This window comes from Piliocolobus tephrosceles, chromosome 10 (genome assembly GCF_002776525.5).
Source record: "Piliocolobus tephrosceles isolate RC106 chromosome 10, ASM277652v3, whole genome shotgun sequence".
NCBI lineage: Eukaryota > Metazoa > Chordata > Mammalia > Primates > Cercopithecidae > Piliocolobus > Piliocolobus tephrosceles.
The window spans coordinates 44,807,569-44,827,928 of NC_045443.1; the positions used below are offsets into that span (position 1 = coordinate 44,807,569).

A 20,360-nucleotide genomic window follows, 5' to 3' on the forward strand; every position below is an offset into this window, starting at 1 on the left:
GGAAGGGGGGATGGGGGGACGGAGGCAGGAAGGGGGGATGGGGGGACAGAGGCAGGAAGCCCTGTTACCTTTGAGAAGAAGGGGCATGAAGGGGATGATAGGAGGGGAGAGCTTGGCGAGGGCCAGTCGGTACACCCGGTGGTTCCAGGAGGGATCCTAGGGGAAGAAGCCACACTGAGGGGGTTGCACACAGAGCATAAGCCACCACAGACCCCACCCAACCAAGGAGGGGCCACATGCCCATCCCACAGCAGGTGCAGAGGCCCCGACTCAGCCTCTCCTCAGCCCCAGGTTTCACCCAGGCTCTGTCACAGGCGAGCATGGGGCTTCCAGTCTCCCATTAGCACTGAGAAAATTCACAGCACTTAGAGGGGCCCCAAGTTTCTTGGAAAGGTCTGTCTCTGTCATCTCTCTGTCCCTTTCTGTCCCTGTCTCTCTCTGTCCCTCCCTCTCTCTCCCTTTCTCTCTCTGGAGAGTAAACTCCTTTGAACCCCTTGAGCCCCACGAGGTGGATTTTCTCTCAAGAGCTCCCAGGCTATGCTGATGAAGTACCTCTTCTTCTCTCCTTCTCTCCAGAACAGTCGAAACCCTCAAAATCCTCAAAAGTTCCTGGAGATGGGAGGTTCCACCCCCAAGTCTTTCCTCGCCTCTTCTGTAAGCCCCTCGGAGCTCCTGAGGGGCAGACAGGCCCTGGTGCACCATGGGCGCTCCATGCCAGGCCCTTGGGCTCTGGAGCCCCTGACGCTGCCCTGGTACCTCAGACCCCAGGACCAGACACCCACATGCTCCAGCCCAGTCTTCACACAGGATCTCCTGCCCCCATGCAGACACACACTGAGGGCCAGAGTGCACCATGCAACCCCTATCCTAGTGCTGAACACCCCCTCCTCAGCCAGCTCCCCAAACTCACAGGCCGGAGCTAGGCCCTGGGCCAAGGTTGGGAACCCTGAAAGTGACAAAGGACAGGTATAGGGGCTGTGGGGAAGCCAGGAGTGAGGATGTCTGGAGGGCAGGGCCGAACCCAGCTGATCCTAGCAGAGCCAGGCCAGGCAGGGCTGAGCGCTCACCAGCAGCCTCTCGAGGGCGGAGTACAGCTTCCGGACTTTGTGTGGCAGCCGCTGTGAAAGGGAGGCAGATGAGCAGCTGCTCTGGGGGAGGCCCAGCCCCATCCAGCCCTCCCAGGAGGGCCTGAGGCCTGACCTCAGGAGGGGGCCCTCCAGACCACACCTACCTCCCAGGTGTGGGCTAGGCGGCTGATGGCCGAGTTGCTGAGGCCAAACATGACGGCAAAGAAGGAATTGAGATTCTTCTGCTCCTTGAGGCTGTGAGCAGAAGACCCAGAGACCCTCAGGGTAAGGGAAGCAGCCACCCCCACAGTGCCCCCAGACAACAGCCAGGCCAGCCACTGCAGAGACCCAAGCTGGATGGGGTGGGAAGGCAGAGGCTCCAGGAGACCCAGGGAACAAATAGGGTGGCAGATTTGGCAACATACTAAGCAAAGAGGGGGGTTTAGGAAAAGGTAGCCTAGGGACTCTGGCCACGCCCCACCCGCTGGACAGGGACTCACTGGGCCGCCAGCTTAATGAACTTCCTGAGCAGCTGGGCCCGGGGGCCAGGCACCGGGCAGAGACACAGCTCAGTGGCCACCCAGTACTGCAGCTCGTTGAAGCGGCGCATGAAGCGCTCCAGGTTGGCGGTGGTGACATCCCGCAGATGCTGGGGGCCCAGCGCATAGTAAATTAGCTCCACCTGGGCAGGGGCAGCAGGTGAGGTCAGTGAGTGCCGAGCCGAGCCGGGCCTCCCGCCGCCTGCTCTCCTCCCCCAGCTCTGCCTCCCACACCTGGTGGATGCTGCTGAAGAGGCTCCAGTCGTGGTCCGTCAGCTGGCCTGCCAGGTCCTTGGCACTCACCAGGTCCAGCCCCTCAGCAGAGCCCACAGTGGGGCCCAGCTGGTCAGGGTGTGGGGTCTGCGGGTGGGAGAGTGCTCAGGGGGCTGCCTGAGGAATCCAGGGAAAGGCACAGGGTAGGGGGAGAGGGTTGGGGCAAGGACTCTATGCTCATGTTAGCAGGAGGGTTAGGAGGGCAGGAGCGGCGAGTAGAGGGTGTCTAGGGGTTGTAGCAGCTGGAGGATAGGGCTCCCCAGTGCTGAGACCCCTCCTTTTAGGCTCCTGTCTCCTGGGGAACCCCTAACTAGGGCAGGTCCTCCTCTTTGTCCTTGGGAGCTCCCAACCAGTGCTACCCGCCCCTGCCCTGCACAATCTTGGGAATTCCCCCGTCAGCTGAAGCCCACTCCTTCCTCTATGTGCTGAGGACCCAGCAGCAGCCAGAGCCAGGCCCTTCCTCCCTCTTCTCCCTAGGACCCTCCCCAGAATCCACTCCTTCCAGGCTCAAAATAGATCTCCTCCCTGGGCCCTGGCACCCTGCCTGGTCCCTACCAGCTCATGCACTTCCTGTGGGTTGACAACAAAGAGCCGCTCATTGAGCCCCAGAGATGTGGCCACACCACGGGCATCTGGCTGCAGGCCAATGGCATCTGCAAAGACAGCAGTGGCGGCCTGGGTGGGGGAAGGGAGGGAGGCCAGGGACCAGCTGGAGGACAGGGTGGAGGAGATGTTTGGGAGGCTGGGAGGTTGTTTCTCCTCGTAGCAGGGTTGAAGTCCTGGGCGGGTGCTCAGATACACAGGTACATGTGCCCACGCAGCCACGCTGCCCAGGAAGGCACATCCAAGAGAATGAGAAAAGATCCTCAGTGAGTCAGGAAGAACCTGGGCAGGGTCTGATCCTCCCTCAGCCTCACTTTCCTCCCTGGTAAAATGGAGACAATAAGACTTGCCCTGACTATTTCATAAGTCAAATAAAACAATGTATATAAATAGTAGCTATAAGTACATGCTATGTATAAAAGCCCTTTGAAAACTGGGAAATGTCTTACATAAGCCTTGATGTTGATTTTCATCAGCTCCTCATGGACTGGGACTGTGCTTGAGTTCCCAGTCCCTACAGCAGTGGCCTCCAAAGTAAGGTACATCAGATCATTCATGTGCCCGGGAAAAATATGAGCTCTTCTACTTACATTTATTTTTTTCTACCTGCTTTGCATTTCTACTCCATCAATTTCTATTTTATCTATCTTTATTATGATAGTAATGTAGTAATATATGTGTATTACTTACAAACAAATATTCACACAGTGGGGTGTGGGTTTTAATTAAATATTGGTTATTGACATGGGTGTCAATCCAAGTGCTTTGGCGATCAGTGCTCTAAACAGCGCCTGGCACATAGTAGGGTCTCAATACACATGACCTTTGGGCAACTGCAACTCACCATATGGCCAGCAGACGGCAGTGCTTCCCAGGGCAGGGCACACAGGTGCCCTTCAATACTCCCCACTTACTGAAGGGAGAAGGCTTTTCTTTTCTCATCCCCACTTCTTGAACGCCCCTAATTCTTGTCTGCCCCGGGGTCCAGCTGTCAGGCCCCTGCCCTCCACAGAGAATGGTGGTTTTGAATGTTCCAGGTTCTCTGGAGGCCCATCTTAATAATCCTGAGCCCACCATGTTCTCAGCACTGACTTTGTGGCAGGCCCTGTGCTGCTTTACACACATTAGCTCACTTAGTAGCCATTACAACACTGTGGTAGATACAATTACAGTCCTCATCTGACAGGTGAGGAAATGTAGGCTCAGAGAGGTTAAGCAACTTCCCCAGCATCACACAGCTAGTAAATGGTGAGCCTGAGATGCCTTCACACGTCTGGGAGTCCACAGTCTATGCTCTTAACCATCAGGCTGACCTGTTTTACCTGCTGTGGTATCTCCAGCTCCTAACATATTGCTGGCTCATAGCTGATCCTCAAAAATGTTTGCTGAGTGACTAAACAAATGAAGACTACCTAAGTTGCAAGACCAGCTACTCTCACTGTGTGAGCCTGAGGAATAGCTCACACCTTTTGAGCTTCATTGTTCTGAAAATAGAATAAAAGTACCTGCACCTCATGAGATTGTTATTATTTCATATTAAATGACTAAACACAAATGATGATAGTAATAGCAGCTAATAGTTATGTATCATTATGTGCCAGGCACCATTCTAAATGCTTTCATAGATGAACTCATTTGATCCTCACAGTTCCTCCAGGGGGCAAGTACTCCTAATATTCCCATTTTACAGATGATAAAACTGAGCACAGAGAGATGAAGTACCCTGCCAGAGGACACACAGATAGCGAGCTAAAGGGCTGGTGCCAAAGGCAAGAAGCAGGCTCCAGAGCTCATGTTCTTACACACTGCATGAAATGCACTTCGAATAGATGCACTCCACCTCCCATTAATGCTAGCCATCATTCACACTGAGGAAGACGAGAAAGATGACAATGATGACAATGATCTTTGGGGGACCTGGGCGCACATCCGACGGGCCACCCTCCCTTGGGGTCTATCCAGGGGCATAACTCACCACCTGCAGAATTGACCTTCACCAGCACCTGCCCCTTGGTCCAGCCATCCTCCTGGGCCAACGCCGCCATCACCTCTCTCACAGACGCTGTCACAGGCAGCTGCAGGGTCAACACTGAGTGGTCTGGCAGGCAGATGTCGTAGGGGACTAAAGAGGAGACCAGACTGAACTGTGGGAAGGGCCGCCTGATCTCTACCCCAGGAGGGAGAGGGCAGTTATTGCAGTAAGGGTGGGAGGGATCCCCAAGAGGCTGAGCTGCAGGTGGGGAGGCCCTGAGCAAAAGAAAGGGGTACAGGAGGCAGATGTGGCCAGCAGCCTGGAACACAGACCCTGAGGAGTACAGCATGCCACCTTGGCCCAGGCATACCCAGGTCAAAAGTGACGACAGCAGGACAAGAGAGGCAGAGACAGCAGGGTACAGATGTCAGGCTGTGCCCGACTGGCTCAGACCACCAACCTTTATCCCCAACTCGGATGGCACAGCTGCTGCCAGGAAGGGGCTCGTCCTGGTTGGGGAGCCAAACAGGCAAGTTCCGGGCCTGGGAGGAAGAGGAACGAGAAAATAAGACTGGGAGGACGAGAGGAGAGCGTGGAGGGAGAGATTGTGAGGGCCCTGTGTCACCAGGAGCAAGGGCACCACACAGCAATCACACCACCAGAGGGCTCTGCCTGCCACATTCACCTGAGCCCAGGCAAGGCACCTGGGACCAAGGCTCCAGGAGAAGACACACCGTGTCGAAGGGCGGGGCAAATCCATGCCCCTCCGCGTGTGTGCTTCTGCCTCTGCCAGATAGGTCCAGAGCAGTTCTGATAGGAAAACTCTTCAGCTGTTGACTTGGATTTTTTTTCCTTTCCCTCCAGCTACCATTTGCTACAAGCCAGGCATTATTCTGAGGATCTAAATATTCACAATGCACCTTTGACAAAAGTATTATTATTTCCATTTATGGATGAAATAAATGAGGCTCAGAGAGGTTAAGTAACATGCCCAAAGCCACACAGCTGCTAACTGGCAGAGTTGTTGGAATCCCTCCTGCTCCTTTCCCACAGTGTGCTCCAACACTGTGCCAGCGGCCCTTTCCCAGTCCACAGCAGGGATGCAGTGCGTGGAAACCACTGCCAAGCCCCTGCTGGTGGGGCAGCACCTGCCGGGCAAGGCTCCTGACGCAGGTTCCCCCTCCCACCCTGCTTTTTTCCAACTCTGGTACTGATTCTGTCCCTCCTCCCAGCTCTGCGTATGGCAGATCCTCCAGGTTCAGACCTCAATCCATTGCTCTTCCCTACATTTCCAAATCTCAGGGCCCCCTGCAGAGTTCCTCACTGCCTCATATGTCGCCTGTACATGGGTGATTCCCAAAACTACCAGCAGTGCTGAACTCTCTTCCAAACCCTGGTCTCAAACACCCCCTGGATCCTTCCACATGAGTGATCCATTACCTCACACTCCATATACCCATCGGATCCTTGCATCCTGCCTCCCAGACCACTCTGCTCCCCGGCCATTCTCCCAGGCTCCAGGCTCCTCCACACTTCCTGTAGCTTGTCATCTTGCTTTGAGGATTCTTCTTTGAAATGGGTCTCCCATGCCCCCTCCTCCCCTGCCCAGGCTAATTTCAGTTCCAACTGCCCACAAGGCCTCACTCCTTATCTACTCCAATGGCCCAACTATGATCCTCCTCCTCCCTCCCAGGTGCCTCCAACCCTCCTCCTCCAGTCTGCCTGACCAGAGCCCCGTGAAGCTCCCGCCCTCGGCTTCAATGGCGGCCACTGTCTGCTGGAGAAAGCCCAGGCTCTTTAGCTGACCTATTCAAAACACAAATCAGACTTTGCCAACCTTGGCTCAAACCCCTTCAGTGGTCTGCACTGCTCTTAGGACAAAGATCAGAACCCCTGGCCCTGGCCCATGGGGCCCTGCCCACTTCCTGCCTGCTCTGGGGTCCTGCTCTCACTCTCGCTCCTCAAGGGATCCTCCTCCTGGGTTCCCTTTCCTCCTGGGTTTGCCTGCCAGGTATCCTCTTCTTCCTCCACCCTCGCCCCCTGCAGCTCTCAGCTCCAGTAGTCGCTTACATGGGCCACTTTCCCTGAATTTGCACTGGAGTCGGCTCTTCCCCTCCCATTTTCAGGAGCCGACTCCAGTTGGAGGAGCCGACTCCAGTGCAGATTCACGGACAATGTCCCGTGTCACTGCACATCACGGGTTGTTTAACTGCTCTGCCCCTTGCCTGACTGCAGCCCCACAGGCCAGGGCCGAAGTGCAGCATCAGCACCTAGCACAGTGCCCAGCCCGCGAGGGCGAGCCCACATCAGTTTCTGAGTGTCAGCCAAGAGCCAGGCAGCATGTGAGCAAGGAGAAGCGGAGGTGGGGGCCCGCAGGAGGGAAGTCAACCCTCCAGTGGGATAGGAGAGATACCAAAGGACAGAAAGCAAGTAGGCAAAGAAAACAATTCCACCTGGCGAGAGTGCTTTGAAGAAAATCACAGAGGACACCACGGCAGAGTGTGGTAGGGAGAAAGGGGAGGGTGTTCCAGATAAGGAGATGGGAGGGGGCCTGTCTGGGAACCCAGCATTTGGCTGAGATGAGAACAAGAAGGATCCTGTCAGGCAGAGCCAGAGGAAGACGCTTCCAGGCTAAGGGATAAGTACAAAGGTCCTGAGGGGATAACAGGCTTAGCCTTCGGAGGAGAAGAAGCCAGTGAGAGCCTCCAGCAGGCAGAGGCTGGGACGCACAGTAGGGTGGGAGCACGGGGAGCCTGCTGGCCGGTGAGGCCCTTGGATTTTATTCCCAGTGCAGCTCTCCCCACCACCAACCCAGTCTACCTTTCCAGTTCTTTCTCCCACCATTCCTCAACCAAATCCTGGCTGCAGTCACATCTTCTCGTCCCCTCTTTGCTTCCCTTTAAGCCCCAGCTGAGAATGGCCTGGGGCCACCTCTGACTTTCCAGGGAGGGGCCTCGCCTTCCTCTGAGCTCCCATAGCACTGGCCACCAGGAGCCCTGTGGGCCTCGGAGGCCAACTCCAGCCACCATTCCTCATCTCCCAGGCTCTACCTGTGGGCATGAATTACCTCCCAAAAGGAATAAAAGGCCCATGGAGTCAGGGAGTGGGGGAGGAGGGAGACCACCTTAGGCCTCTGCACCTCCGGGCACGGCCTGGCCCAGGGCACCACATGCAGCAAGGGCCCTGTGAACACCTGTCACAGACTCAAGGGTGTGTTTGTGGGAGGAGAGCTTCCCACGCACACAGAGCCCCTCAGGGTCAGGGGGTGAAGGAGGGACCTGCAGTCCAGGAGGAGCAGAGGAAAGAAGCTGGGGCCAGGCAGACACCTTCATCTGAGGAGATGCATTCCCACAGCCATTCTCCAACCTGCAGACAAGAGAGAAGGGAGGTGAGTAAGCCCGGGTATTCCTGGGCCGGCAGCAGGGAGGCCCTTGGGGCTCTGGAATCCCCCCGGCCCTCACCAGCGGTTCAGAGGTAAGCACGACCAGGTAAGTATCACATAAAGAGGGGCAAACACGGTCTTGAAACCAGGCCCCTGGACTTTGTGATTTTCCAAGGCCAGGAGGGGAAGGAAAAAGTTAAAGGCAGGTGGAGACCCAGGGTTTCAGATCAAGTGCTGTTTCAGATGAGCTCCCTACCCCCCTGAATCTCAGCTGCTCCCGTGGGAACACCTGCAAGGGTGAAGGTAAAGTCTAGGAAATGTACTGGGCAGGGCTGGCAGAAACTGGCACTGAGGGTATTTGGTAATAAATGCATGCCCAATGGAGGAAGTGAGAACAGCAGGTACACTCAGGATATGAGAATCAATCAATGAATGAGTGCACGATGCATGAGAATGGATGGACATGTGGCGTGAGGGTGAACAGCAAGGGGACTGATAAGAACAAGGAATTGAAGTAAGTGGTTCAGCCTGGATCTGAAGCCAAGTGCTTGACTCCAGAGCATATGCTCTTGGTCCTGTGGCACTGCCAGTTATGGAAATGACAAATTAACGGAATCAAAGCATCACCTGTGGTGTCGCCGCCTCTCTGGCCACTGCTCCCTCAGCAGGTTGCTGAGTCGGGCGTCCCTGCCCACCAGGTCTGAGAGTTTCTAAGAAGAGCCAAGATGCACTGAGATGGCTGTAGCTGCGTCCACTCCGGGCAGCCCAGCCCTGCTGTACCTCACTCCCAGGTACCTGGAGGAAGCTGGTAGCCACAGGGTCAGTGTGGAGCATGGAGCCATACAGGGCCACCCACTGGCTGACCAGCCGCAGGATCTGCTGCCTCTTGTTGCAGATGTAGGTGCTGCGCTCCTGCTCACTACCACCCGCAGGCTCCGCATGGAAGGTGGGCACCAGTCAAGGGAACCACAATATCCAACCAGGGCCACCCACCTGAGGCAAAGGATGGGCAGGATGCCCAGGCCCCAGGCAAGCTGGGCCTGGCAGCAGGCTGGCATTTAGAGGACTCAGCACAGCCACGCTGGTAAGATTCTCTCAACCCTATGCACCATCCTATCCCCTACGTACACCATCCCCGTGGGGGCTGGAAGGATATTGGTGCAGAAGGGCGGCACAGAGTTGGGCGCTGGGCATGAAGACCCTGTGGGTCAGGAGGAAGTCGCTGAGGAATGTCTCTGTAGGACAGGGTAGGGGGATGGGAGGAGGCTTCAGAGGCCAAGTCTGCTGAGCACAGGTGTATGGGCAGATGGAAGGACCCTTCCCCACATCCCACCACCTGCAAGGTACCAGCAGTGTCCAGCCCCTGTGATAGTGCTCCCCACTAAGCCAAGAGCACAGGTAAGAGGACTTATTGCCAACCACTGTACAGACCAATCCAGCATTCGGTGAGATCAGATACAGGGTACCTGGCTCTCTCCTAGGCTGCATGGACCACCCGGTGAGTCAGAAAGCGGGCAGGGTGTCTCTTGCCCTTACCTGTTGGGTCATGAGCACTGGAATCTGGTCCCATGGCCTCCAACAGGAGCTCTAGGATCTTCTCTGGGGTGCCAGACATCACTGTATACCTAGCAGAAACGGCCAATCTATGGCACTGGTGCCACCACTCCCCACTCCCACACCTGAGCAGACATCAATAATCAATTACATCATTTTTCTCGATTAGCCAGCCCTGTCCCACCTTAGGGCGGGGAGGAGACTGACTCAGTGAGTACATCCTGGTCCCTCAATACCTCTCCATCCACAGGTGGTCAGAGGGCAGGGATATGACACAGGGGAAGGGAGCAAAGACTGGGAAATGAAAGGAGAGACAGTGTGGAGAGGCAGCATGGCAGGTATGTTACCGGTTCCTGCCTAGGGTTGGGGGTCGGGATGGGCCGGCGCCGTGAGAGGCTCTCTCCAGCACCAGCACCACTTTGCCATGTTCTTCTAGCCGCATGGTCTTTGCCTCCACATCCTGGAGAAAAGGCCACACCCCATGCTCAACACATGATGTTCCAGCTTTAGACTCTCTCATCTACCTCCTTCATTCCAGCCCCTGAGCCCCATGAGGGTCCCACAGGGACCCACAGCCCTTCTCCCACCTCCGACTTTGGCTCCACCTCCTCAGCCTTCCCTTCCTTCCATGCATCCTTCCTGCCCCACAGCCTAGTCCCCTGCCCCGTGCACACCCATGCTTCCCCTGGTCTCCCACACTGAGCCTGAGGTCACTGGTCTCGCTGAACCCCTGCTGTGCCCTACAGGCTTCACCTTCTCACACATACCCAGGGCCATGGTCCCCACTGCCAGCCATCATAGCCCAGCATCTCCTACCTGCCCTGCTTCTTACAGGCCCTCTGCTCTGGTCCCTACTCCTCGCCCCACATCACTTCTCTGGACAAACGGCAGACCCTCCCCGACCCCAGCAGCAGCACCTTGATGATACGGTTGAAGTCCTGCTTGTCCACACGCAGGAAATGACAGTTGTCTTCTCGCAGGATGATGGTGGCTGCCCGAGGTGCATCATTCACCAGAGCCAGCTGTCCAAAGTCATCTCCCTCATGCAGGGTAGTCACCAGCCCCTGCAGCCAGGCCTCAGTCTCAGCCCACCCCTGCCACCCCCAGCCCTTGCCAGGACAGACCCACAGCAGGAAAACAACCCAGACAGGAGACACAGAGGGTCAGCAGCAGTAGACTAACAAAGGCACTACCCATGAGGAACGGACCAGGGAGCAGTTAGGACCCAGGGCGCTGGGGCGGGGAGGAAGGAGGGCTCACCTTGCCATGGGTCACCACATTGACAGATCCCTTCCAGATAATGTACCACGAAGTGCCCTTGTCCCCCTGGCTGAACACTGACAGAGGCATACCTCAGACCAGGCCCTCCTGGCACCTACCACTCCTTCACACATCCTTCTGCCCATGTCCAGGCCCTGTGCCTGGCTTCTTGTGCCCTGCTGGACTTACACACGGTCCCTGCCTTGCTGTGTGGTTCAAAGAGCAGAACGGCTGCTAATTCTCGCTTCACCTGTGTGGTGGAGATAGGAGAGTCAGCGGTGACAAGTTCATGTGCAGAGCAGCCAGGCTTTTGCTAGGGATGTGGTTAGGTCCAAAGACACAAGTGCTGAGGGACAGAGATGTGGCCAGGTCAGGCGTTCCCAGGATTTGGCAGGAGACAAAGCAAGTGGAGAAAATGGGCTGACAGAGGCAGAAGGGTTTTCAGACAGAGTAGCGCTGGGGGCAAGAAATCAGACTGAAAATTTCCAGCCATAGATGGAAGTGGAGAAACGCCCTCTGGCCCAGCAGTTGAGTTTCAGGGAAGTCACAGGAAGAGGAGATGCCTGGGACAGGGCAGGGCTGGGAGGGGCGGGACTGACTGAGTTGGAGAGGTGGGCTACAGCCTTGATGTGCAGCAGCTCCTCAAAGATGAGGTCCAGCTCTTCATCCGTGCGCTGACCTGGGCTGCAGGGACAGGAGGGATGGGAGCACACCGTGAACTGTGGGCCCGCCAGGCACAGGGAGCCACTCCACCCACCCAGCCAAAGCCCCGACGGTGCCTCAGCAGTGATGGTTATCAGTAGCGGCTAACCTTTACTGAGTGCGCACATGTGGCAGCGCCTGTGATGAGCATTTTGCATGCATTGTTTCACAACAAGCCTAAGGAGCAGTTCAATTATCCTCACTTGACAGAACAGGAACTAGCATGGGGAGGCTCAAGGTCACCCAGCCAGTAGCCGGTCCAGCTGGAATTTGAACCTGGACCCACCGGACTGCAGTTTCCAAAACTCCCTTGCTTTCAGCCACAACTGTATCTCTGAGTGAGAAGGGTCCTCAGAGATCCCCCTGGCCCAACACCCTCATTTACAGAGGAAGAAACTGACTTGGGGTCGGTTTGGGAGTGTGGAGGGATCCAGGTCACACAGCAAGTCCATGGCAGTCAGGGCCAGGGGCTTCTGGGCCAGCCAGGTTCCCTTCCCTCCACAACAGGTGAGAGATGTCGCCAGAGATCAGTGTGAGAAACCATGGAATCTGAGTGCTGTGTGGGGTCTGGGGTCACGGGGGGCAGGGATTCTGACTCACGGCTTTCGAAGTGCCACAGTGAGCAGGGCATCAGGCCCCCGCTGGGAGAGCAGGGCCACAGCTTCAGCCAACTCCTCCTCCATCTCATGAGCTCCCACGGGCTCAGGCTCGGGCCCGGGGAACCGGTAGAATTGGGCATCTCGGTCCTGGAAGGCCCAGTCGTGTTTCACTGGGGGGCAGAGGCCCAGGTGTGGGGGAGGAGAGGAAATTGAGGCCGTGTGGGTATGAAACCCCACAGCAATACCACCCCTCAGCACTCCCCAAGGAATGCCTGCTTCCCAGGACTGCCCTGTCCTGTCCCCATCACTGCCCAGCCCAGCCCAGGGCACCCCACCCTGGGCTCGGGCTCACCATGGCAGAGGGCACCTTCATCCAGCAGCACCTGGCAGATTCCCACAACTTGGCTCCGGGAATGGACCCCAAGTCCCAGGGCCAAGATCCCATCCACCAGCTCCCGGCCAGAGCAGCACTGCCTATGGAAGGTAGAAGGGGACAGGCCAGTGGAAGGAGGGTGGCAGGGAGAGGGAGGAACTCTGCATTAGGAAGGCACCCTCTAAGGCCCAAGCCTGGTTCGTCCCTCTGCTAGAAGCAGGGTGAGGCCCAGGTGCCTGAAATAGAGTGGAACGGAGAGAAAGCAAGGAGGCTGGGCAGGGACGCAGCAGGGCCTCCACTCACCGATAGAGCCTAAGGTGGTACTTCCGGTCTCGGATGAGGTTTGGGCAGGTGGCCAGCAGTTGCCGATGCAGCTGCCTCCCAGCCCTGAGCACCCGCTCTGTGGAGGCCTTGGAGGGAGGAAGGGCACAGCGGTTCAGGCTCTGAACCTCTCATGGTGCTGCCTGTCCCAGCTCCACCCCACCCAGGCTTCTACCTGCTCCAGGCTCTCGCTGAAATCCAGGGACTCCTCGCTGTTGGTGAGTGGTGTCTGGAGGCAGCAGGGAAAGTGTGCACGTCAGTGTGAGGCCTTCAAGCCCAGCTCTTGGACACCTCCCCTCCCCCATCACTTCCACCCTTGCCTAGGCCCCAACCCCAAATGCATCCATGTGGCCATTTATTCAGCAAATAAACAAATATTTACTCAGCACCCTGTGCCTTGGGCATCGCCTCTTCCCACCCTGCCATCCTGATCACCAGACCCAACCCAAGGACTGCCTCCCTACAGATGAGGGCCCCAAGGCACCCATTCTGCTTACTCAGGGCCCAGGGGTGCCCACACCCCCAGGTGAACTGCTGCTGTTGGGGGAAAGAAGTGAAGGGGCTGAAAGAAGCATGAGGACATGAGATAAGAAGGCCCGTGAGACGGAAGCCAGGATGTGAGCAGCTCAGGAAGCCTAGGAATGACTGCTCCTGGGCTGGGGTCCCAGGCCTGATCCCCAGCCAGCTTCTGTGCCCTTCCACAGACCCACGAGCAGGTCTCTTGCCATCTCTGGGCCTCAGATCAGCCTGGTAGTTAAAATCACAAACCCTGGAGCCAGGCTCCTGGATTCAGATCTGCTCCCCCACTGATTGAAGATGTGACCTGAAACAAGTGATTTAACCTCTCCCTCCCGACCTGAGTTTCCTTAACTATAAAATCTATAAAGCACTAATGATACCAACTCATGAGGCTTTGGGAGAATTAAATGAGCTGCTACATGTCGAATGTTTAAAGCATTGCCTGGCATAGAGCTGTATGCACATGTTAGCTAGTACTCATCTGTGAGGCATTAGGGTGGGGCTGCTTGCTGGAAAGTGTCTTTCTTCTCTGAGACGTTGCTAGCCCATGCCCTGCAAGAGTGAATAAGTCCTTGGTGGCACACAGGACTGGCTCAGGAAGACGCACTTTGTCACGGAAACACTGCTTAGTAAGGATTCCCTGCCCTTGGTAACAAGCCATTTGGAACTCCCGGGCCTGTATACCCTGGAATAATGGCCAAGAAAGCCCCTCACGACCCTTCTTTTCCTGCCACCTGAGAACTGGGGTTTATGGGCATCTCTGGACAGGATGCTCTACAGTCTATGAGCCATCTCAAAGAGCTCACTGTACAGTTTACAAAGCACTTTACAGTTTACAAAGCACAACCACCCCCTTGATTTCATTGGATCTCATGTAAAATAGGATCAGATGTAAAATAGGCAGAGCAGGCATTGTCTGTCCTCTGTAACTTACGAGGAAATAAAAGCCTGGAGGTGAGGTACCTTGTGTAACTCAGTCGCACACACTTGGGACAGCCAGACAGCTGTGGAGAAGTTCAAGTTCCCACCCAGAAGTGCTCCCATTCTCAGTCTCCCCACACCCACCCCACCTATCCCTTTCCTCTCGCCTCACCAGCCACCTCTCTCCTAGCTTCCCATCTGCCCTCGGGTCCCTGAAAAGGACCTGCTGGGGAGTTGCAGTACAACCAGGCCTGGTGCTGGCAGGGACCTGAGCACAGGCATCTTGGCACTGCGTGCCCAGGCAGAGGCCTGAGGTCTGGCATGCGCAGGCGCCTGGCCCAGGGCTGGGCGGAAGTCACTAGGTGTCCCAAGGGTATCCCTGCCCGGGTCATGGGGCCGAGCCCAGTGCCAGACATAGAGCCCTGGAGACTTAACGACAGGAAATGAGGAGGAGGAGGAGCCAGGGAAGGGAGGAAGGGCAGGAATGCTACCCAGCCAGCCCCCTGTGTAGGAACAAACAGTGCCTGAGTGCTAATGACTTGTTGTTGTTCATGTCAAAATGCCCAGGTGGCCCCAGTCCCTGCCCCAACTCCCATTGGAGCCCACAACCCAGGCTCCAGCACCAGTCCCCTTCCTGGTATTATTCTGACCTGGAAGAGGGCACATTAGGAGGGGAGGTGCTGGGTCACATGGCCAGGCTGGTCATTTCCTGTCCTTCCCCAGGGGATGAGCATGCAGGTCGGAGAACAGGCCCTAGCCCATGAGCACGGAGGAAGGGACCTTAAGGAATCCCTCTCATTTTGACAAGGAAAGCAAAAGCCCAGAGAGATCACACAACTATTTAGAAAGGTAAGATTCTACTGAATAACTCTGCTACTGGTGCTGACCCCAGAGGTAGGTATTTGTTTCCTGTTTCACAGCTAGAAAAAAGAAAGCTCCAAGGTTCTACAACCTGCCCTAACTGTTGGTCAGTAAGGGCACCAGGATTCATACGTGTGTCTGTCTGATTCCAAAGGCCATGCTCTTAGCATTACGCCCTACCGTCCGTCTCCCATGATGCCTATCCCCATGTTTCCTCAGCTTTGTGCTATGGACACAGACAGTAGAGGTATTCTGCCTTCAGGCAAGTTCCGTGGGCAAGTAAGTTTGGAAACCACTGGGTTAGACAAAGGTAGATAGGTTTGTTACTCTACCCTTTCTGTGCCCCCAGGATGTTTGTGTGCATGGCAACCTTCTAGGATGGCGTGGAGAGAGGGCTGCTATTCAAGGGCAGTGGTCAAGTATACGGTCTCCACAGCCAGATGCTTGGGTTCAAATCCCAGCTTTTGCATTACCATCTGGTTATGTGAGCTCGTGCTGATTACTGAAGTTCTCAGCTTCAGTTTCAGTCTGTAAACTGGGGTTGATGATAAGAATAGTACCTATCACAAAGGGTTATGAGGATCAAAAAGTTAATAATATAAAGTACTTGGAATGGTGCCTGGATCATAGTAACCACTTAGTAAGTGTTAGTTGACTTGATCAGATGTTATTATTTCATGATGGGCCCTATTACCAGGACAGTGAAAAAAAAAAAGCTATACCATGTCAGTTTCAAGGTTCTCGGGAAGAAGCAGCTGATATGGGTCAAGGTGAAGGTCCTCACCCACTCCCTCCTCTCCTTCCTGAACAGAAAGGTTTCAGGGTGGAAGAGGAGGCACTAATAACTCCCCTGGCACCAGCACTGGGGCCTGCCCCACCCTCACTCCCTGTCACTGAATGTCAGAGCCGGGCTGGAGAGACAGGCACAGAGCCAGACAGCCTGGGGACCTGTCAGACCAGTTCCCTTGGGCCATAGCTAACGTGTTAGGCTAAAGCTGCTTGTGGTGGGACAGGGGAAGGGTGCGTGGGGTGAGGTGATGCCTTAAGGTGTCAGTGTTACTATTTGTAGCAAGAGAGAAGTGCAGCATGGTGGTTATGTGGTTATGAGCTTGGACTCTACAGCCAGATTGCCCAGGACCAAAGCCCAGCTTTGCCACTTAGCAGCTGTGTAACTCTCAACCTGTCACTTAACCTCTCTGTGACTTCGTTTTCACATCTGTAAAATGGAGATGATGACATTAATACCTATCTCACAGGGCTGTTGTGAGAATTATTTGATATGATAAAGGTCAACCTCTTACAATAATTTCTGGCACATAAGTACTGTATAACTAGTAGCTGCTGCTATTATTTGGACAGATTGGATGAAAGTGTGTTCTCTGAGTTACGAAATAGGACCACTTCCCCAAAAACAGTCGCACAAAGAGAATCATCTCAGACTTCCCTGAGCTAAGAGAACCCACCAGAGGTCACTGATCTTGCCCCTGCCCCCAGACATCAGACAAGGTCTCACCTCCCTCCTCATGTTTTCCAAAGATGTTCTACCATTCCGTTCCACTGTCACCTTTGCCATAGCTGTTAAGTCTTATCTTAGTCTGTATCTAACTGCAAGCTCTCCTACTGTAACCCGCTTGCATTTTCTCTTGTCCTGGTCTAGGTAGGAACAGAAAGAGCTGTCTTCAGACTTCTTCTCTGGGAGGTTAATGGGTTTTCCCCTTGGCTTTCCAAGAGGGAGGTCTGGCATCAATAACTGGCAGCGCTGTCTTCCTGGGACTCGGGCTCCACCCCTTTACTGTGGGTGTGCGTGCTTACAGCTGGCACTCATTCATTCCCTCATGGAAGCCTTCCCTGGGCTAAAGGCATCATCAAGAGGTAAGAAGTACAGCTTCACAGGTACCCAGAGCCTCTCAAACATAGGAATGATGGAATGAAACCTCCCCACCCTAGTCCCCAAAGATGGTCATCAGAAGAGGGAGTGGCCGCCTGCCTCTAAACACTAAAAATCTAAGTTCCCTCTAGTCACCAACGCCCGCCTGTCAGGGAAGGGCCTTGTTTCTGTGCCTTTGACCCCATTTACACTCCAGCAACCTTCACCCCCACCTCTCCAGCCTCCCCATGCACACCAGCCCTTCATTTCTGGGGGCTGTGGGGAGTCAGGAAACAGCCTGGTGGCCTCCTCCACTCCCTCCCAGACTTCAGGTCCCAGGGGATCCTCCAGTGACCTCATTGTCCTGGCACCTGACCTTCTCCCTACCCCCTACCTTGCCTCTACAAGCTGGGAAGGGGACAGGAAATGCACAAATAATTATAGCCTAAGAGGGAAGGAGGGAGGGAGGGTTCCAGCCCACTGGCTCCAGGCAATAGGTACAGCCAATGACCCGGAGAAGAGAGCTGGAGGGGTAGCAGGGGAGGACCCACGTTCATGATAAGGAAGACCCTAGTAGAGAACAGCTCTACCAGTACTAACACCTGGACTCTCCTCTCAATTCTGATTGCAAAGAGGAGCCCCTCATCTTGGTGGGTCTCAGTTTTTTCAACTCAGCCTCAGCGTAAATGGCAGTTGGGCAAGGTAGGGGAAAGGACGGAGAGGGTAGTGGTTATTCTACTCGAAAGGACTTGCCAATAAGAAAGGAACTCTCGGCTAGGTGCAATGGCTCATGCCTGTAATCCCAGCACTATGGGAGGCTGAGGCAGGCGGATCACAAGGTCAAGAGATCGAGACCATCCTGGCCAATATGGTGAAACCCCATCTCTACTAAAAATACTAAAATTAGCTGGGCATGGTGGTGCACAGCTGTAGCCCCAGCTACTCAGGAGGCTGAGGCAGGAGAATCGCTTGAACCTGGGAGGCGGAGGTTGCAGTGAGCCGAGATGGTGTCACTGCACTCCAGCCTGGTGACAGAGGAAGACTCCAGTAAAAAAAAAAAAAAAAAAAAAGAAAAGAAAAGAAAAGAAAAAGAAAAAAGAAATGAACTCTCCTGGCCAAGCACGGTGGGTCACACCTGTAATACTAGCACTTTGGGAGGCCAAGGCAGGTGAATTGCTTGGGCCTGGGAGTTGAAGACCAGCCTGGGCAACATAGCGAAACCCGGGTGGACACATGCAGTAAAGACATAACTGAATCTCAAGCTAAGCTACTCTATTTAGTCTCTGCTGATTTGGATAGTACAGCCATTATCTTGCCTCCCAAATCCCACCATTCTTTCCCCTTCCTGCTCTCTCCTTCATTCTTTCAGGTCTAGAAATGTTTCTCACTAGCAAAGGGCACTTTGGTCATCTCAGATTCTCCAAATGTCTCAGAATCCTTCCCTGAGACCCCAAAGGCAGGTACCAAGCAGCATCCACATGACTACCTCACCCCAAGCCCAAAACACAGAATTAGCACAGTTCAGTAACTCACTAAAGGAGAATGCTGCCACAGTGACATACCCAAGAACCGTAACCAAGCTTACCTCACTCCAACCCCTTGACCTGGCCCCTATACCTCCCACCTCCACCTGGAGAGAACACACAAGCACCTAACTCAATGCCTGGCTCACAGAGGTGACAGATAGCAAATCCCGTTCCCCTTCCCCCTATGCCCAGAGACATTTGGGCAGAACACACACACAGACACACACTTTGCAGCTGTGTGAGCCACCCACGCATACTGCAGACAAGCTTCCTGACCCACGTCTAGGGCAGCTGTACCACTCTAGACCCCCCAGAGCAAGCTGGACCACCAGCAGCATGCCGAGCCACGATCCAGGCCCCCCTCTAGCCCTGGTACTGACCCTGGCACCTGGGCAGGTTAAAGGGACTCACCCAGCGCAGCCCCTGGATGCAGCTCGGACGCTGGTGCTCCAGCAGCAGCTGGTAGGAGCAGCTTCGGGGCCGGTGCATCTTCCTCAACACCATGTTGAGTAGTGTCCCCTCCGGGACCACGTCAGGGAGGGCTTCCACCCGCGGTGCTCCCAGAGCTGGGCTATCCTCCACAGCCAGGCCCACCTGCCAGCAGCTCTCACCTGGCCAGCCCACCTGTGACACAGGGAGGAAAGTGGACAGCCATGGGACGCGACTGGGGCAGCTGGACCACAGTTCAACTGCCCCAGGCAGAGCTACTTCCTTAGAGTCCTCTGGACTGGTCAGGCGGAGGTGCTGCAGCCCTGCCAGGAGCTGGGGGGAGGAACAGGAAGACCTTTACTGGGGCCTGCCGGTCTGGCGCACTTAGGGGTCTCCAGCTGGCTCTTGGAAAAGATCAGGCCCTTTTTAGTCCTCTTTGGAATTCTGTCCCATCTCACTGCCCATGCCCCTGCAGGGATCTCCACCACCTCCCAGTATGAGGCTATAGATTCACTGGGTCTCCCAGAAATGCAGCTTCGGCTCAAACTCTTCTCCCCTCCTCCTCAGCCCTGACCAACCCTCTCTCTCCCACCCAAACTCCCCAGCGTGTCAGCTTCCTCTCCGGCCCTCTCCTGCTCCTCCTCAACCCTGACCCCACCTTACCCACCTTCATGTTTCTTTTCAAGTTCGCACAGCCGTGCAGGCTCTAACAAAAGGCTGGGCGGTCCCCAGCGACCCCCATCAGCTTTGATAAGGGAATCGGGAGGGAGTCGGTGGGTAAGTCCAGGTACAGCGAACGGGGCCAGTGCCTAGCTGGACCGGCTGCCAGGGCAGCAGGATGCAGGGCTCGGTGGAGAGGCTCCTCTTGGGTGAGTAGAGAGGTGGGGGCTTGGTGGGGGGACGCCACCCAGCCACCGGCGACAAGGAGCCCCGCGCCTCCCCCAGACGAAGAAGCCAGCTGGCACCGGGCGCTGAAGCTAGGCTGCGCTGGCTCCGGTCCGGGCGGGAGCTGTCACACCCCCTGCTCTGCCCGCCCCGTTCTCCTCCCCTTGACTGGCGGAGGGGGCGGGGAGGAGGCGCCCTGCCTTACGGTAGAGGAGAACGTAGGGGAAGGGGGCGGGCAGCCGCGGCTTTGTAGTCCGCACCCGGGGGTACGTAGAATGGACATCCGCCTGAGCCCAGAGCATCCCCAGGGGGCAGGAGCCGCCCCGAGGTGTGTGCAGAAGGCCGCAACGGCCGGGGTGTCGGGGATCGGGCGGTGAGTGGCTGCACTGGCCGCCACGTGGCCAGGAGGAGAAATGCAAACAAGGAAACCGGGGAAAGGGGGGAGGCGGTGAGTCATTGCGGCCCCACCCGGGAGGGAAATCCGGGCTGGGGCCGCTTCCCGGCCGGGGGCGTCTGCCTTCTGTTTCAGTTCAGGGTCTCCAGCCGCCCGGGGGAGGGACTAGGCGGCTTTTCCGCGGGGAATCCCGCCGCTTTGCCTCTCGCAGTTCCGTTCCCAGACCCACGCCCCACTGCCCCCTGCCCCAGCACACACACACCGGGAGCAGATGAGGAAACTGAGGCTGGAGAGGAAGGACCGCTCTCCAGGA

At 55.9% G+C, this 20,360-nt stretch overlaps 1 protein-coding gene across 1 annotated transcript in view; it reads right to left on the reverse strand.

Annotated features, from left to right (window-relative positions):
* Positions 1 to 20,065, reverse strand: part of RAPGEF3 (Rap guanine nucleotide exchange factor 3) — a 22,065-nt gene extending 2,000 nt beyond the window's left edge. Inside the window, exons 1-24 of the mRNA XM_023231238.2 lie at positions 19,436 to 20,065; positions 18,751 to 18,963; positions 12,821 to 12,874; positions 12,628 to 12,734; positions 12,304 to 12,425; positions 11,953 to 12,121; positions 11,250 to 11,334; positions 10,840 to 10,900; positions 10,651 to 10,727; positions 10,308 to 10,454; positions 9,738 to 9,850; positions 9,373 to 9,461; positions 8,993 to 9,071; positions 8,632 to 8,782; positions 8,464 to 8,546; positions 7,781 to 7,820; positions 4,915 to 4,996; positions 4,458 to 4,604; positions 2,435 to 2,532; positions 1,841 to 1,966; positions 1,568 to 1,749; positions 1,232 to 1,322; positions 1,068 to 1,118; positions 69 to 156 (exon numbers count right to left, since the gene is read on the reverse strand). Of these exons, the coding sequence (XP_023087006.1) occupies positions 69 to 156; positions 1,068 to 1,118; positions 1,232 to 1,322; positions 1,568 to 1,749; positions 1,841 to 1,966; positions 2,435 to 2,532; positions 4,458 to 4,604; positions 4,915 to 4,996; positions 7,781 to 7,820; positions 8,464 to 8,546; positions 8,632 to 8,782; positions 8,993 to 9,071; positions 9,373 to 9,461; positions 9,738 to 9,850; positions 10,308 to 10,454; positions 10,651 to 10,727; positions 10,840 to 10,900; positions 11,250 to 11,334; positions 11,953 to 12,121; positions 12,304 to 12,425; positions 12,628 to 12,734; positions 12,821 to 12,874; positions 18,751 to 18,963; positions 19,436 to 19,441 (2,461 nt within the window). The 5' untranslated portion in view covers positions 19,442 to 20,065. The remainder of the gene's footprint in view (positions 1 to 68; positions 157 to 1,067; positions 1,119 to 1,231; positions 1,323 to 1,567; positions 1,750 to 1,840; positions 1,967 to 2,434; positions 2,533 to 4,457; positions 4,605 to 4,914; positions 4,997 to 7,780; positions 7,821 to 8,463; positions 8,547 to 8,631; positions 8,783 to 8,992; positions 9,072 to 9,372; positions 9,462 to 9,737; positions 9,851 to 10,307; positions 10,455 to 10,650; positions 10,728 to 10,839; positions 10,901 to 11,249; positions 11,335 to 11,952; positions 12,122 to 12,303; positions 12,426 to 12,627; positions 12,735 to 12,820; positions 12,875 to 18,750; positions 18,964 to 19,435) is intronic.
* Between the last annotated feature and the right edge of the window lie 295 nt (positions 20,066 to 20,360).